This window comes from Carica papaya, chromosome 5, assembly GCF_054855325.1.
Source record: "Carica papaya isolate Zhongbai chromosome 5, ASM5485532v1, whole genome shotgun sequence".
Lineage (NCBI taxonomy): Eukaryota > Viridiplantae > Streptophyta > Magnoliopsida > Brassicales > Caricaceae > Carica > Carica papaya.
In genome coordinates this window covers 45,098,031-45,113,933 of record NC_142313.1, presented here as the reverse complement: position 1 = coordinate 45,113,933, position 15,903 = coordinate 45,098,031, and the positions used below count along the sequence as shown (strand labels likewise).

At 33.7% G+C, this 15,903-nt stretch overlaps 2 protein-coding genes across 3 annotated transcripts; both read left to right on the top strand.

Moving 5' to 3' along the window:
• The first annotated feature begins 1,085 nt into the window (after positions 1-1,085).
• LOC110810714 (coiled-coil protein) lies at positions 1,086-9,620 on the top strand. 2 transcript variants are annotated; one of them, XM_088219298.1, is made up of 8 exons: positions 1,086-2,067; positions 2,570-2,910; positions 3,186-3,271; positions 3,420-3,488; positions 4,816-5,058; positions 5,693-5,854; positions 6,138-6,227; positions 9,078-9,620. In XM_088219298.1, exons 1-8 carry the CDS (start codon positions 2,053-2,055, stop codon positions 9,266-9,268), a joined length of 1,197 nt encoding a protein of 398 aa, XP_088075424.1. In that variant the 5' UTR covers positions 1,086-2,052; the 3' UTR covers positions 9,269-9,620. The 2 variants fall into 2 exon arrangements, with proteins under 2 accessions (XP_088075424.1, XP_088075425.1); XM_088219299.1 differs by having other exon boundaries at positions 2,545-2,910.
• A 676-nt stretch (positions 9,621-10,296) lies between these two features.
• DPB2 (DNA polymerase epsilon subunit B2) lies at positions 10,297-15,870 on the top strand. Its single transcript, XM_022036987.2, has 13 exons — positions 10,297-10,593; positions 10,696-10,876; positions 11,762-11,915; positions 12,036-12,167; positions 13,045-13,122; positions 13,426-13,530; positions 13,615-13,695; positions 13,788-13,918; positions 14,019-14,113; positions 14,224-14,323; positions 14,621-14,735; positions 14,828-14,938; positions 15,579-15,870. Exons 1-13 carry the CDS (start codon positions 10,431-10,433, stop codon positions 15,717-15,719), a joined length of 1,587 nt encoding a protein of 528 aa, XP_021892679.2. The 5' UTR covers positions 10,297-10,430; the 3' UTR covers positions 15,720-15,870.
• The last annotated feature ends 33 nt before the right edge of the window (positions 15,871-15,903 follow it).

The following is a 15,903-nucleotide window of genomic DNA, read 5'->3' as shown; positions in this document are numbered from 1 at the left end:
ATGCATTATGTATGTGTGTGTGTATTCATTTGTGTGGAGTTGGATATATATATATATATATGTATATATATATATATATTGTTGATGGTGCAAATACTTATATATAGGTAGATGGTCCACATGCAATCAATTAACCATTGGAGAATAAGAAGATGATGATGTAGAGGTGGGTAGCTCGGCCACCATGGCTGCTGGATTTTGTATTATCAATCAAATTGTTTGGTTTCTTTTGCAAGTCTATCATCTTGAATGTGACCCATCATTAGCATTATCCAAACTAGTGCTTAAGCTTTTTTGGGTCAATGGAATATCCTAATATACATACACATATATATATATACATATATATATATATATATTAAACCATCTCTTTCCTCTTCTTCTTCTGTTCTTCTTTCCCCACACATACACACATACACACACACAGAGATATATGTATATGGGTTAGCACTCAATAGAAACCAAATTAATTGAGAAGTTTTAATCAATTTTTGGGTTTTTCACATTTTTTAAGTCTCATGGGTTGAATTTTGATTTTAAAAATTTGGAATTAAACCAACCCAATAAATGATTTTCTTAATATTATAATAATTAATACTTGTTATTAAATACATTATAATGTATTATATATTATAGTCATTTTAATTAAAAAAATTATTTTTTGAATTTAAAACCAAATTGACTGAGTTTATTTTTGCTAATTTCGTCTTGGGTTTTTTTCTATGATTAATTAATTTATTTTTTTTTTAATTTTTGAAAGTTTTTCAAGTTAATCCACTCATTATGTATATATATATATATATATGTATATACAGGTTGTCAAGTAAAATTAATATAAGAGATCCAATAGCAAATTCATTATGAATGCATTGAAGATTACTATTTGGAAGAGGGTAGCTAGGAATATATATATATATATATATGTATATGTATATATAGAGGGATTGAGTGTGGCATTGAACAAACTTTGCATGCACTGAAAGACCCTTTAAACACGCAACTATATTTACTTCTTTGTTTCCTTCTTTTTCCAACGTTCCAACTGACAACTTTCCTCTTCTTAGATCCTAATCCAATGGTCCGAAATTAAGATTATAACCAAAACATTTCAACTTGTCGTTAACGAAATCAAGTTTCCAATATAGGTTTATCATATATACATATATATATATGATACATATACTCAGGTCTAATCGAGTCATTAAAGAGAGTCTAAAGCTAAAGATAAAGAACAAAGTTTGCCGTGATATGATATTGTATGGCTATTTACGGCAAGAGGCTCAGGTTTTCCGAGAGTTCTTCCGACGAGTTTCGTAGATTTATAGATTCTTGTTTGTATAAAGATTCAAGAAACAGATAGACAGCGTCGCAGCTTCCGATACAAACCATTTGCATGTCAACGTTAGTCGAGTAGCCGATGATAGAATCGGAACCCGACCGTATTAACCCGATTCTGTAAAACTAAAAAGTTTCCTCTGTCTTGACAAACAAGAAAACAATCTCTTCCCGTGTATATAAAGATCTGATGGTTTCTAACGTTGCAAGTAAATCTACATGCAACCCTAAGAGCAAATTTGGATGGTGGAGATTCATCGGTTTATTTACCACTGAATGGCTAAGATCGCAAGTAAATCTAACTTGCAAATATTACAAGGTGACGAAACGCTGATCTACGATCAGACAAAGATGAAAGCAATTCTGGGTAACTCCCTATTTCTTTTGCGTTCAAGATCAAGAAAACGAAAACCCAGAGACCATTTGATCGGCGAACAATGGATGGTGATTTTAGTTCTGAATTTTGCGTCGATCACCACCCCCAAGAATCTTCTCTCAATTTTTGTCTGGTTGTTATGCGATTTCCTCTTGCTTCTTCCTGGTTTTTAAACTCTTTTGACTCTGAGGTTGAGACAGGCGATTTCAATCCCATCCCCCTGAGCGATCAACCTCTGCGCAGTTCTTGCTGATGTCTGTTGGTCTTTTGACGGGGAGGTTCCAGATCTGAAAAAAGAAGAATCAAACTTTTATGGGTATTTCAGTATTTTCCCCTTGAAGATGGAGGGTATTTTGGTACTTTCATCTTTTTATTTTTTATTATTATGAATATTAATTATTAATGGAAATGTTTTTATAATAAAAATTTTAAAATCTCTATAGAATTATTCATGTATTTTGTATATTTTTATTTAATTCAATATATTTGTATATTTCCAAGTCAGCATTTTTTATTTCAATAATTATTATCTCGTATTTATTAAAATAAAATGTTAAAATATAAAATATATTATTTTTACATATAAATAATTTACAAATAATATTAAAACAAATAGTGCAAAATTTTTTAAAACAATAAAGAAAATTAAATTAAATTTTTATAATATAAAAATTAAATAATTTAATTTAATTATAATATTTAAATTCTAATGATCGTCATATTCTTTCTTATTTTTAGATTTTTATTAATTTAAATAATAAAATAAAGTTATTTCAAAAAATTAAAAAATTAGTGACCCTTTTTTTTATATATATATATATATGTATATATAGACGCTCCTGAACTTGAACCAAACAGAAAGTCTTTCATTTGAAAAAACAAGAAGACAGAGCAGTAGACGGAATGGAGAAAAAAGAAGACGACGAAAGAAAGGGGGAGCCCAATTGGAGTGAGGCAGTGGAGGATCTGATAGCCGCAGGGGACGATGAAGCAGCCATTTCTTTCCTCGAATCGCTCGTTTGGAAACTCGAAACCCGATTTAATGACTTCTCCGAGCCGCTTATCGGTCTCCAGTTGGCCTCTGCTCTCACCGAATTGGCCAATCTTTGTTCCTCCAAAGGCTTCTCTATCAAATCCGAGGAGCTTTTCTCTCGCGCTTCCGAAGTGAAACAATGCGCAACTCAACTTTCCGCTTCTCGGTACCTTTCTTTTTCTTCTTTTTTCATGGAAAACTCCAGAGATTTATTTTTTTCTTTTTTCTTTTTATTTATGGTCTTTTCGTAGTAGAAAAAAGTTCCGTCACCATTTCAATTCAGAAAAGTAATTATTCAAACTCAAGATTTTTTTCCCCATGTTGGAAAATGATAACAAATTACAGACGCGTGTGTTGCTTTTTTTTTTCTCTCTTTTTTTTTTTAATCTTTACCAGTCATTAGCTTATTGCATTATGCATCAACGTTGTGGAAAACTGTAGTGATGAGAATCTAGAGACGTGCGGAAAGGGTGATCGGGTTGCCTCGGGTATCAAAGATTCAAGTTACAACGCGTCTTTGATTAATGGTGTGTGTCTATTTACTTTAGACTCTATTTTACTCATCAGTGCTACGGTTAATCACTGAAAAACAAGTAGATTTGTTCTTTATCATTGCTATTGCCTTTAGTAATAGTTTTAAGAAGTAACTGATGCTGAATTGATTTTCTTCTGTAGAAGGGAATATTGAAAGCTTTTCAAAAGCACCGGATGGTGACGGGCTTGGCAATGCCTCTTCAGAAGATGGTATGTTAAATAGATTTTGTTCAATCATGCTGCTCCGCTATGGTCTTAGTTATCATTTTCTTACATTACTGTTCTTTGGCCTTTTTTCTTACGGAAATAGTTCAATATGAAAAGAGTCTAAGAAAAACCCTTGTTATGAAATCCTTGCTGTTCGATGTCACACCTTTGCAAGTACCATGTTCTTTTTTTTGAAAGAAAGGGTGCTTTTGTATGTTCTTTAACTAAAACAGTTGCAGTATTGGTCGATATGTGAACCTTGAGGAATTTTTCCGCTTTAGATTGGTCCTTTTTCTTATGTTGGAAAAGTTTTAGGATGTGAACAGGAGAAAGTGTGAAAATTTTATTTGTCATATTCTAAAGATAGATATATCTTCTTTCTAATCTGATTTAGGGGGTGTTTGCAATTGCTGAAATAAATGTGTTTAAAGTATCAATTAAGTTACTTAAAGCACCTCCTTGTTATCGTTTAAGTTACATAAGACACCTGATGTTAATGTTGGTTTTGAAAAAATAAACAATTACCTGTTTGGAAAAAGATGGTTATTGTAAGCCAAAAATTATTTATTATTTTTTTCACAATAAATAAATGTAAAGATAACCATGGAACTGAATATGTTAGGAAAATAGGCATTCTAAGTCCTTATACAAATAAGGTTAGCGGACAGGCGCCTACTTTTTTGTTTGAAGCTGTTTACTGGCATGCAAAAATCTTTATGCTTTGTATGTTATCAAACAGGTAGATTGGAGTAATATATTTAAAGTTAGTTACAAGCAGCAAATGGACATTTCCAAATACCCATTAAATTATTCCTTAGTACTGACAAGAAAGGTTGTTTAGTAGATACTTCTCTCTCTCTCTCAAAAAGAAAAAGATTGATTCTAATTTCTTTAGTCCTTTGTCACTGGTGGTGCCTATAACTTCTGGCTCTAGGGATAGTTTGGAAGATGGATGTCATCATACCAACAATTTCATTTCAAAAATTGTATATGTCGAAAGGTGGATAAATATGATGCAAAAACATGATACCAATGGTAAATAAAGAAGAGAGGAATTTCCGTAGCCTTCTTTTGGGAAAAAAAAAAAAAAAAAAACTAAGATTCTATTAGCTCTCTGGCATCACTATGTAACTCTTTGGTCTGGCAGTGTTCTAATCACTGAACTGCATTGCTTTCAAGAACAGTTTCATCTTTTGATTAATCTATTACTAGGAAACAGGTTTTATTTCAATTCCTTAGATTTATGCTAATTATTTGCTAACATCCTTATGTCCTGAACTATATACTGCCATCCAGCAAGAGCCAAAATTACTATTGTTTCATATTGCAGACTGGGAAGCTATTGCTGATCGTGAACCCAATGAATTACTCTCCTCGCAATGCTTGCCTGACTTATCAAGTCTTTCATTAAAAGATACCGAAGATGAAGGACCAAAGAAGCGTGGAAGGGGAACCTTCTCCTATAAGAAAAATGAGCTGTATAGTGACCGGCAATCTGATGATTCTATCCTTGAAGATGATGAACATCAAGACGAGCCCGCAGATTCGGAAAGAATGAAAGAATCTATAAATTGTAAACTATGCACTTCCAAATTTTCTATTCAGTTTACATTCTTATTTTCACTGCATTTGCTTCATACATACATATATATATATATATATATCAGTGCATCTGCATAGTTTTGCTTGTTCACATTTTCATTACTCCTAAAAATAGCTGTAATGCAAAAGATAAGTTGGCATCAAAATTCCAAATTAAATTAAAATTTAATCAAGGAGTGAAAAAATTTGAAACTTGTTGTTTTACACAAGGTTAATTAAATGGGTTGCTTTTGTCATCTCAAATACGTGTTTTTTGTCATTATCAAATATTTACTTTGATGGAAAAAGGTCATTCTGATATTTATTTCCCAGATAGACTGGCGTATGTTTTAATCACGTGGAATTCCTTATGAGATAAGCATGCTGTTTCCTTACAGTTTTGCATGGTGTTATTGAGTTCATTATGCTTATAGAAAATCTTTTACTTTTTTCCCTTGTGGTTTTCATAGAAATCAAGTAAGAACTGTAACATAACCACCAAAAATCCAGAATAATATATTTATCATTGTTTGTTTTTCTTTTTCTTTTTTCTTTTTTCTTTTTTTTTTTAAAATAAGTTGTGTCAAATAACCTTGATGTCTAATGATCTGTTACTACAAATGCAGCCAAATATGGGACACGTCATGTTCTTGTTCTTGCTGATTTTCTACCAAGCATGAGGACAGTAGATGTAGAGAAGCTTTTTAAGGACTTTAATGTTCAAGGATTTGTCATTCGCTGGGTCAATGATACCACAGCACTTGCAGTATTTCGAACACCAACAAGTGGTAATTTATTCTTATTGAAGCTTTTCTGACATTTGATGTAAAATTTTACAAGAACAATTAAATATTTCCTACTTTCCGAAATGGACAATGAATCATCTTGTATGCTGTTATCATTTATTTCTTACTAAATGAAGTGTTTTAATGTGAATTGGTTGTTTGTTGTTTGAGGCATTCAAAACAAACTTCTGGATCTGTGTTTGACAAATTGGATTTTAAAGAAAATACAAGCTACAATTTTTTGTTCTAGGAATAAATAACTAACAGTATCAATCCTCTAATGCAGCTCTTGAAGCCTGCAACCGTGTTAGATGTCCATTCACAGTACGCGTACTTGGTGAGGATGATGTTCTGTTGGGTTCAATTTCAGAAAGAGGTAAATTTGTACTCCTGCCTTTTCATATTTTGAAGTCCTAAAAATTTTCAGTTTTTTAAAGCTCTTGCTGCTTCTATGTGGAAAATTAAGTTTCCATACTATATGGCAATTATAGCATGATAGCTGCAATATATGTCCATGTTGGTGTGACATGGTACCAACCAACTGTGTTTATGACCTTGCATATTTTATATAAGATCCTTTCTTCCCATATTTCCCTGATAAGAAAAAGCCTTAAATATAATATTTCCCCCCTGCACTTTCTCCCTAACCATTTGGTTGCTGTGGTTTGTTGTTAACGTCTAACCCAAGTTCTTTTTTCAGTTTGGGATTCCTAAATTGATGAGACTTTTTTTCTTAGTTATCTCTATAAATAGGTATCAATTGTAGTAATTTTTTGGCTTTGGTGCAAGGTTTTGAGTGTATCGATTTGTTGATAATAAGACAATGGTATATATAGTGAAACTATAGCTTCCTGTAACCCAGGGAAGAGAGAGAGGTACTGGGACTCAGGAGGTGATTGAGAAAGTGTTTCACCATACTTATTGTAGTCATTATTTATTAGAATATAGTAGATATTCCCATAGATGTAAGTTTGAGCTACCTAACTACATTTTTTTTGTTCTCTTCCTTTCGATTTATTGCACGAATCCTGAATAAAGCGAAATGCGATAGAGTCATGGTTTTTTTGGTTATTTTGGGATTGTGATTGTGGCTGAAGCTGTGGAAAGAAAAAAAGGAAAAAAAAAAAGAAAATTAAAATTTCGAATTCATGGGAAAGATTGCCACGAAGGAGCATCCTGTTTGTTCTTCAGGAGCATCCTGTTTGTTCTTCAGGAGCAACTAGTTGGAAACTAAGGGCTGGTTGTTGCCACTATTGCCACCTAGAGTTTATCAGATTTTGGTTACTTTCCTGGGGAAAAGAAAGGAAAGAACAAAGAGTAAGTTTTGATCTGCCTAGTTAGATTACCATAACTGAGTTTCTTTTACTGTTAGTTTGCCACAGGAGAGGCCACTGTCAGAAATTAATTGCGATCCAAAAGTTGGAAGGAAGAGACTCTCAGGTCTGATTAACAAGTTAAAAGTACCCATTGGAGTTGGGTGTGGTCCAATATATTGTGGACTACAGTAAGCTCAGATCTGGTTTGTTGGTAGAGATGAATTTTGCATGTTCACTGTTGACCATAGTTTTGAATCATTTTGAGGTTGACTGGAGGTTTTGTTTAAATCTAATTTTACATCTAGTTTACAAAACCTGAATGATACTAAGGTGTTATTGATTTTTCTTTTTTGTTTTATAAAAGATGTATTTTGTTTGGTGGATGACTTGTGTTATGGTAAGTGTGGTAATTATTGGATTTAACTAAAGGGAGAGTTTTGTTAGAATCTGACTCAAATTTTCATTTGGTTTAGGATTCATAATTTATGAGTACCTTTTTCTTTTTGGAGCAAGCATGGTACCATTATAGATAGGCATTAATTATAGAGATTCTTGGATATTCAATGAGAATGGTCAAGTTAGAAACTATCGCATATTGTAGGAAGAGCAAGATGTATTAGGGTTCAAGAGGTGGTTTACAGATTTTCTACGTTACTTACTATATATTGTAATATAGTGAATATTTCTGGAAGTCAAGGTTAGAAGAAGCAGACTAATTTCGTACTGTTCTTACTCAACGTATTGTGTGAGTCCATCACATTTTTATTGGTGAAATGGCAAGATTGAAGTTACAACTTTGTTATGTAAAAGTCATGTCAGCTCCGCACAAGGATAAAAGGGGACTTGGTGTGCGATAGATGCTGATCTCATAACCTTTCCTTCTAATAAATTGTTCTTGTCCCCCACATTGTCATTCTTATCATATAAAAGATAATAAAATATAACCAACTTCCTTCATAGGAAAATAAAAATAAAGCACAACTAGGGTGTGGTGTGGTCTCTACCTGTTCATCTTCACAATTCTCACACCTATCAATGGTATCAGAGTACCACGAATCCCCAACCCTTTAGAGGATATAATCTCAATATTTTGTGTTAATTTTGGCAAACACTGGTCTTGTAAACAGGTAAATTTTCATAAAATATTAGTGGTGATTGGTGGAGAGGTGAGATGGCTATTGGGATGTCGGTGGCGAGAGGGATAACTTACTAGATTGTTTGTTCCTCCCTACTCCCATCTATCTTATTTTTTCTCTTTGACAGAATGAACATCCTCAAATTTGGAGGGCTAAAAGATCTGGTGTTCTACTTCTATGCCCACACCTCATGCTACTTTTTAAGTATTTGTGCATTGATGATATGATATTTGTATTAAAAAAAAATTCTGGTTGCGTCTAGTTCACTTTCTTATTCTGTTGATTAGGAATATAAATGTGATATAAATAGAATGAGAGTTTGAATAAAAGTAGCATTTTATTTGCAAATCAATTTCATATGGAAATCAAGTTAGGTATTTCTGTGACTTTTTTCCTTTAACAATGTAGTGTAAATGAGTATTAATTAGTTCGGTTATATTTTAAAATATGTAAATCATAATCAAAATCTAATAATTGAAAGTGAATACGATGTTGCTTCAGTCTTGACGTCTTAACAATCCAGTAGTGGTGGACATTGAAATCGGGGTTTCAGGCAACTCTTATTCATGTCCTGAGCAGAACACGTAGTTCTTCCACCAACTCTTTCTGTCACCTGAGTTTTAAGTTTCATTTCTTTTTTCTTTGCTAGTTTTCCTCATTTATTTTGCTTCTTCCGCCCTATACGTGTTGAATAAACTCTTTCGCCTTTGTGGATTTACGTTGCATTTAGGAGTTGTTGATTTCTCTTAAAACAAACAATTACTTGTTTTTCAGATTTGGAACCTCCCCGTCAAAGGCCACAGACATCAGCAAGAACTGCACAGAGGTTGATTGCTCAAGGGATGGGATTGAAATTGCCTGTCTCAACCTCAGAGTCAAAAGAGTTTAAAAACCAGGAAGAAGCAAGGCGAAATCGCATAACAACCAGACAAAAATTGAGAGACGATGCGTGGGGTGCTGATTGACGCAAAATCCCGAACTAAAATCTCCGTCATTTTTCACCGATCAAATGGTTTTTCGGTTTTTGTCTTCTTGATCTTGAATGCAAAAGAAATAGGGAGTTAACCCAGAGTTGCTTTCATCTTTGCCTGATCATGGATCAGTGTTTAGTCACCTTGTAATATTTGCAAGTAGATTTACTCGAGATCTTAGCCAGTCAGTGGTAAATAAGCCGATAAATCTCCACCATCCAAATTTGCTCTTAGGGTTGCATGTAGATTTACTTGCAACATCAGAAACCATCAACCCTTTTATGTACACAGGATGAGATTGTTTTCTTGTTTGTTAATACAGAGGAAACTTTTTAGTTTTACAGAATCTGGTTGATATAATCGGGTTCGAAGTCAATAATCGGGTACCCGATTAACGTTGACACGCAAATGGGTGAATCAGAAGCTGCTGACATTGTCCATCTTTTTTCTTGAATCTTTATACAAACAGCAATCCATAAAACTACGAAACTCAGGTCGGAGAGACCGAGCCTCTTGCCAAAGCATATGGCGTACATCAATGTCTGCAGTCGGGTTTCTGACCCGGTTCCAAATATGAGAAGCGACCCGCGTAAAGCTCCAGTAAAACGACATCGTTTCATTTTGAGTTGAGGTAATGCAAGATAATGACATGTATATATATATATATATATATAGTGATATACTTGTATATATGTATGTATATTAGCTTTTCTATACGCCCTATAATTTGTATAGTAAAATATATAGTTAAAATAATTATGTAAAATATATTTATTTTATTATATTGTAAATTTGTAAAGTAGATCATAGAAACAAATTTCAGTAAAAATAATTAGAAATTTTCTAATATAAATTATTTATTTAAATAATATTTATACTTATATTTATTATGTATAAATTTAAAATTTAATACACTAAGTTATTTAACAATTGAATTATATTAGTTAAATATATAATTATTGGAATATATAAATTTAAATAAATAATTAAATTAAATTTAAAGAAGAAAAATTAGGGTTGGGGCGAGTATACTTTATCTTGTTCCCGCCGTTGCACAAATCTGAAATGCTAAAACTCCCGCCAAAACCTCCATTGCTTCTTGAGACTCAATTAAGCGAAGTCCGAATCCTGGTTGCTAGACAGAGTGACGAGCAAGATGAGTGGGCAAATCAGGAAGAAGATTCAGAAGAAGTTCAAGATCAGAGGTTACAGTCTCAAGGTTGACGCTCTCGACGAGATACTCTCTTTCGTCAATCAGTTCCCCGACGCCGAGGAAGAGGCCATCGATCTCCTACTCGACAATCTCCAACTCGAAACTCGTCAGTCAATTTTTCTCCTCCTTCAAAATCGTACTCTGTTTGTGCCGGCTCTTCTACGTTTATAATTTCTCTGATTATTTCTCTTTTTTGGGAAATTTGCAGTCAAATCTTCTGTGATAGATAAGGAGCCCATCAAACGTGTTGTTAGCTTGTTGCTAGAAGCTGATGGAGCCACTGTTGATGAAAGCCCTGGGCCTGCTTCTTCCCGTTCGGCCATTCGCGTAACTGATGCCTTTTTGGTGCCTAAATTTCGATATGATCTCGTTAAGAAGCAGTTTTATGAGTACGTTATCCTCTTTATTTTTTCAGTTTCGGTCGAATAAAATTTGCTTTATATGGTATTTTCCATTCGGTCTCTTAGATAGTAATTGGACTGTAAAAGGAATATCCTTTCAGGGCGCAACATGATTCCTGTGGAAATTGGTAGTGAATTTGGAATGTTGGTAAAGTAACAAGTTTTACTTGATGAAAATTGGACAACCAGCAAATCTCACTTGAGCAATGCTTGACACTAGAGAAAAAAAGATCAAAACTAAAGATGCTTGTAATGAAACTAGACAAAAGTTAAAATTTTCAGTCTTCATTTTGTAGTTAGCAGTGTCTAGTACACTAATCAGGAAAGATAGACAGACGGGTAAGAATGGAACAAAAGTTCAGTCCTTCTTCTGGCTCTTCCCTCTTATACACATTACAGATGTTAGACATGGACCCCTTTGAGTAGGCTCTGATTATTGTCTAATTGATACTTTACTGATTGTAGTTACTTATGTTTTTGGTTTATTCTTGCTATTCTGGTTCCGCATTGTTGACCCTTTTTCAGCTGTTATGCTTTTGTTTTTTTTTTTTTGACCTTTACATCATTGTAGTTGCTTGCCTCTTTGGGTAGACCTTTTAATGTAAATTAATTTTCCTTCACAAAAAGGAGACAAGATCATATTTTAGGCATAACCAAGGAGAGATCTAGCTTCTGTGGATTCTGTTCCTTAAAAAAGTCTAATTGGATTGACACACTGAAAGACATCACATTGACCACTTCATTAATAATTTGCCTAACAATTTCTCAGCAATCACTACAAAACAGGGCTGAAGTTCTGGGCTTATGATAGGAGTTCCCTTCCCTTCTCTTGGGAAGCAATTGCGTGTTGATTATTTCATTCTTTTGTCCTAGATATACAGGCAGGCTTCCTGTTCATGGAGAGGCATCTTCAAAAGCAGCTGTGTACAAGGACAGGTTTCTTTTGCTATTTCAGAGGGTCTCTCGTGATGAGCATTTTTCTAGACCTGCTTTTGATACTGAATTATCACATTTTGGGAGCTGCGAGGTGATTTTCTCTTCTTGAATAGAATGAGATGAACCATGAAAAATATTCTGATTTTTCTTTGGATCCACATCATAATTATGAAAAATAAGAGTTCTTGTTGTTGTTTCAAATGTCAAGTAGATATCACCAATTCAATCTCTGGTTATTCATAAAGGAAGAAGGTGGGTCATGGGCTTGATATCCCAGCTGGAAGATGGGCACTTCTACTTGGAAGACCTTACAGCTTCAGTAGAAGTCGATTTGTCTAAAGCAATATCCTTATGCACTGGGTGACAATGTACATCAATTTTCTTTACCAGTGCCATTTTTTGTTTTTATTTCAGAATAATCAGAAAATGGGATTCTGCATAATTTCCTGGCAACTTATATATTAAGTTTAGCTAAACATAAATATGTGTTTGTTTGTTTCCTCAAAAAAGATTGTTGCTTTGGCTATTATGTGGCACATAAGCATATGTGCTTACTCTTTGTACTTGTGTTTCCCACCAATTAATGTCCTACTATCCAGAAACATGAGTATTGAGCTATGTATATGGTGTATGAACTTTCACATACACTTGTGCCTATGCAGTATGGATATATATATTTTAAGCACATGTTAGTATCTCAGTTTTGCACTCCAGATATATGACTGTATAATTCCTCATACCTTTGTTCTAATGCAGAATAGTTGGATTACTGGCATGTTTATCTACATGATACTTGTTTTTTTTTTTTTTTTTTTTTTAACTTTTGGTATTCGCGGTGGTGGTTTGTTTTCCAAGTTGCCTCTCTATAAAAATTGAATTGAATTGATTGATTTCATTTGGCCTATAGCATTCATGCAGTTGGAGTTGTGTGAATGCCTTCAGCTTTCATGAAATGCCTTCAATTTTTCTAGTTCCATTTTTGTCTTTTATGTTGAACCATTTTTGGTTTTTTTATTGCCTAAAAGGCAAGGAATGCTGAAATATATATGATCTTTGAGCTGCAAAACATCCAAGATTTTAAACAAACCAGATTGTCTCTAAGTTTACCAACTACAATGGCTTAGCTATTTATAGATTAGTAAATTGCTGAAGTTCATTTTTATCCTTGGGGCAAAACAAAAATGAAGATACAAAATCTTGTTTTCCTTGACTGTCAGTACAAAATAACAACAGGATTATTCACCGAGAATACTATAGTTGTGGCAGAAGGTGAAATGCAGTCAGATGGCATTTTTCAGGTAATAAAAATGTTATATTTCTGTCTTAAAGCAGCAATTTGCAGATTTTGTTTTTTTCAGCGACACTTTTCCTTTATATAAACTCTTCTTGCTATGAAAGTTTGTGGATCTCAATATTTCATGGCTATATTTCAAAACATTTTTGATGGGCTGGATATTCAAGTGGTGGAAAATTAAAATTGCTATGTCCTTAAATATAGCTTCAGGAGTGTTCAACAAGTATGCTATATCCTTGTATGTAATTTTCGGGGGGCTCATCAAGTTGATTTTTCTTGAAATACTGATTGTATATTTCTTATTAAGGTAATTACATGTGGTTTTCCTCCCCTAGAGGACAGAGATAAATCACTCAAGTCACATGCTGGACTGGACTTCTTCGGTGGTGGTGCACTAACAAAAGAAGAGACAGTATCCTTAATACTCCCCTTCCATTCTACATTAAATGGCATGTTTAGTTTGTTCTTTGATAGTCTCCCTTTACACATTAAATAGCTTAGACTTGCAGATTTAGAAAGGAGAGCAGTGAATGACATGTTTGTTATTATCTCTGATATCTGGTTGGACAATGATGAGGTGATTCATAATCTTGGTTCTTTTACTTTTGAGTCAATTGAGGTGCTGATTTTCCTTGGCTTAATCATAAAACTATCTTGTCCTTAGAAAAGGTTATGGGGAAGCTGGCAACAATCCTTGATGGTTTTGAGAACGTGGAGGTTGTTCCTTCGTTGTTTGTCTTCATGGGGAATTTTTGTTCTCACCCATGTAACCTAGCCTTTAATTCTTATTCAAGCCTTAGGTAATGGATTTGGAATAGATAGTCTTATTTCCTTTATCATCGTTGTTTCTCTCAAGCAAATTTAGTTGTCTAATTGATGGAAATGGTTTTTGACATGCAGATTGCAGTTTGGCAAGCTAGGGAAAATGATTGAAGCCCATCCGAGAATAAAAGAGCACAGTCGATTTCTGTTGATTCCAGGTCCTGATGATGCAGGTATTTACCTTGTAACTGTTTTTGTTTTTTGTTTGCTTTGCTTTGCTTTCCATTTTCCAATATTCTGTACGCGTTAACATTGTCCAAGGGTATCATGCTTTTTCACTTAGGTCCATCAACAGTTATACCCAGGTGTGCCTTACCAAAATATCTAACTGAAGAGCTTAGCAACACTGTTCCTAATGCCATTTTTTCAAGTAATCCTTGCAGGTGAATCTTTATATTACAAGCACCTAAAAAATTCCTGAGTGTTCAGCTAGTAATTGTGGTATTGTTGAAGTTCATTTCTTTTGAACTGTGGAACATTTAATTGCGTCGTTCCTGTTCTAAAGTTAATCCTACTGTCTAAGATTTATTGTGGTATTGTTGAAGTTCATTTCTTTTGAGCTGTGGAGCATTTAATTGCAGAACCAAGTTCCAAAATTATGAGAACAGTAGTGCAGCTTGAAATTTAGCAATTGAGGCGCTCTTCTATTTACATTTTATGTGTTTCATGTTTGATTGCAGAGTCAAGTTCTACACCCAAGAAATTGTATTTTTTCGCCAGGATCTGCTTTATAGGATGCGTCGTTCCTGCTTGATAACCCCTTCAACAGAAGAAACTGAAGATCCTTTCGAGCATGTAACTACTGATTTTTTAAATCTTTGCCAACTGATTTCAACGTCGTTGGTGCATGGATAATAAAACTGATCGATTGTGACTTCCCGTTGCAGCTTGTTGCTACCTTAACTCATCAAAGTCATCTCTGCCCTCTCCCTCTTATGGTACAACCTATTATCTGGAATTACGACCACTCTCTCCATCTCTATCCAACCCCTAATACGGTACTCCTCTATCTCCTCGTCACTCTTATTTTCCCCAAGTCTACTAACATTGCAACTCAAAAAGTCTATGTAGTTGGGAAAATGCATGAGGTGGGATGACAGGATGATCTATGGACTTTAAAAGTAGAGGATTAACATTGTGATTGATTTAAACATATTCTATACCCATGAAATTAAATTAGAATTATAAAATAATATTTTGTTAAAATTTATATTCTAATATAACCAATTATTATTTGACTGAATGGATGGTACATTAATTTATAAGAGATTACGGGTCAAGTCGAGTTATGTTACTATATTTATTTCTATTTTAATATTATTTTTATTATATTATGATAGTTGTATGTGTATTACTTAACGAATGTATGAATTTATTCAAGAAAAAATATGTTATATTTATATTATGTTGTCGATCTTATTCTGCATACTAAGAACTTGAATAACCAAATTCAATATGAATATATTTTGAATGAATATTTCAGAAATTAAAAATTGAAGTTGAATTTCACCACAATTTTCCATGGTTACAAGCATTCCAGAATTTTTCTTGTTGGCTTGAAAAGCTGTGTTTTGTAATCGTTAATAAAACTTTAAACATAAGTGATGATATATGCTCTGTTTGGATATCTACATACAGATAGTATTAGGTGACAAAAGCGAGCAGAAGGCATTCAAATACACAGGAATAACTTGCTTCAATCCAGGTTCGTTTTCATCTGACAGCACCTTTGTAGCGTACCGCCCTTGCACGCAGGAAGTCGAGCTTTCCGCCTTGTGATTATCATTTAGAAGTCAGTTCGAATGCCACATCCTTTAGTCGTTATCACTCGACAAAAGTTGTTGTATCTTAAGCATCCTAGTGTGAAATTCTTTACTCGAATTAATATATTCATTTAGTAGTCTTGCATTTTTGGCCGGCTACATTTTCATTTCCTTGACTACATCAATTAGTGCTATCCATT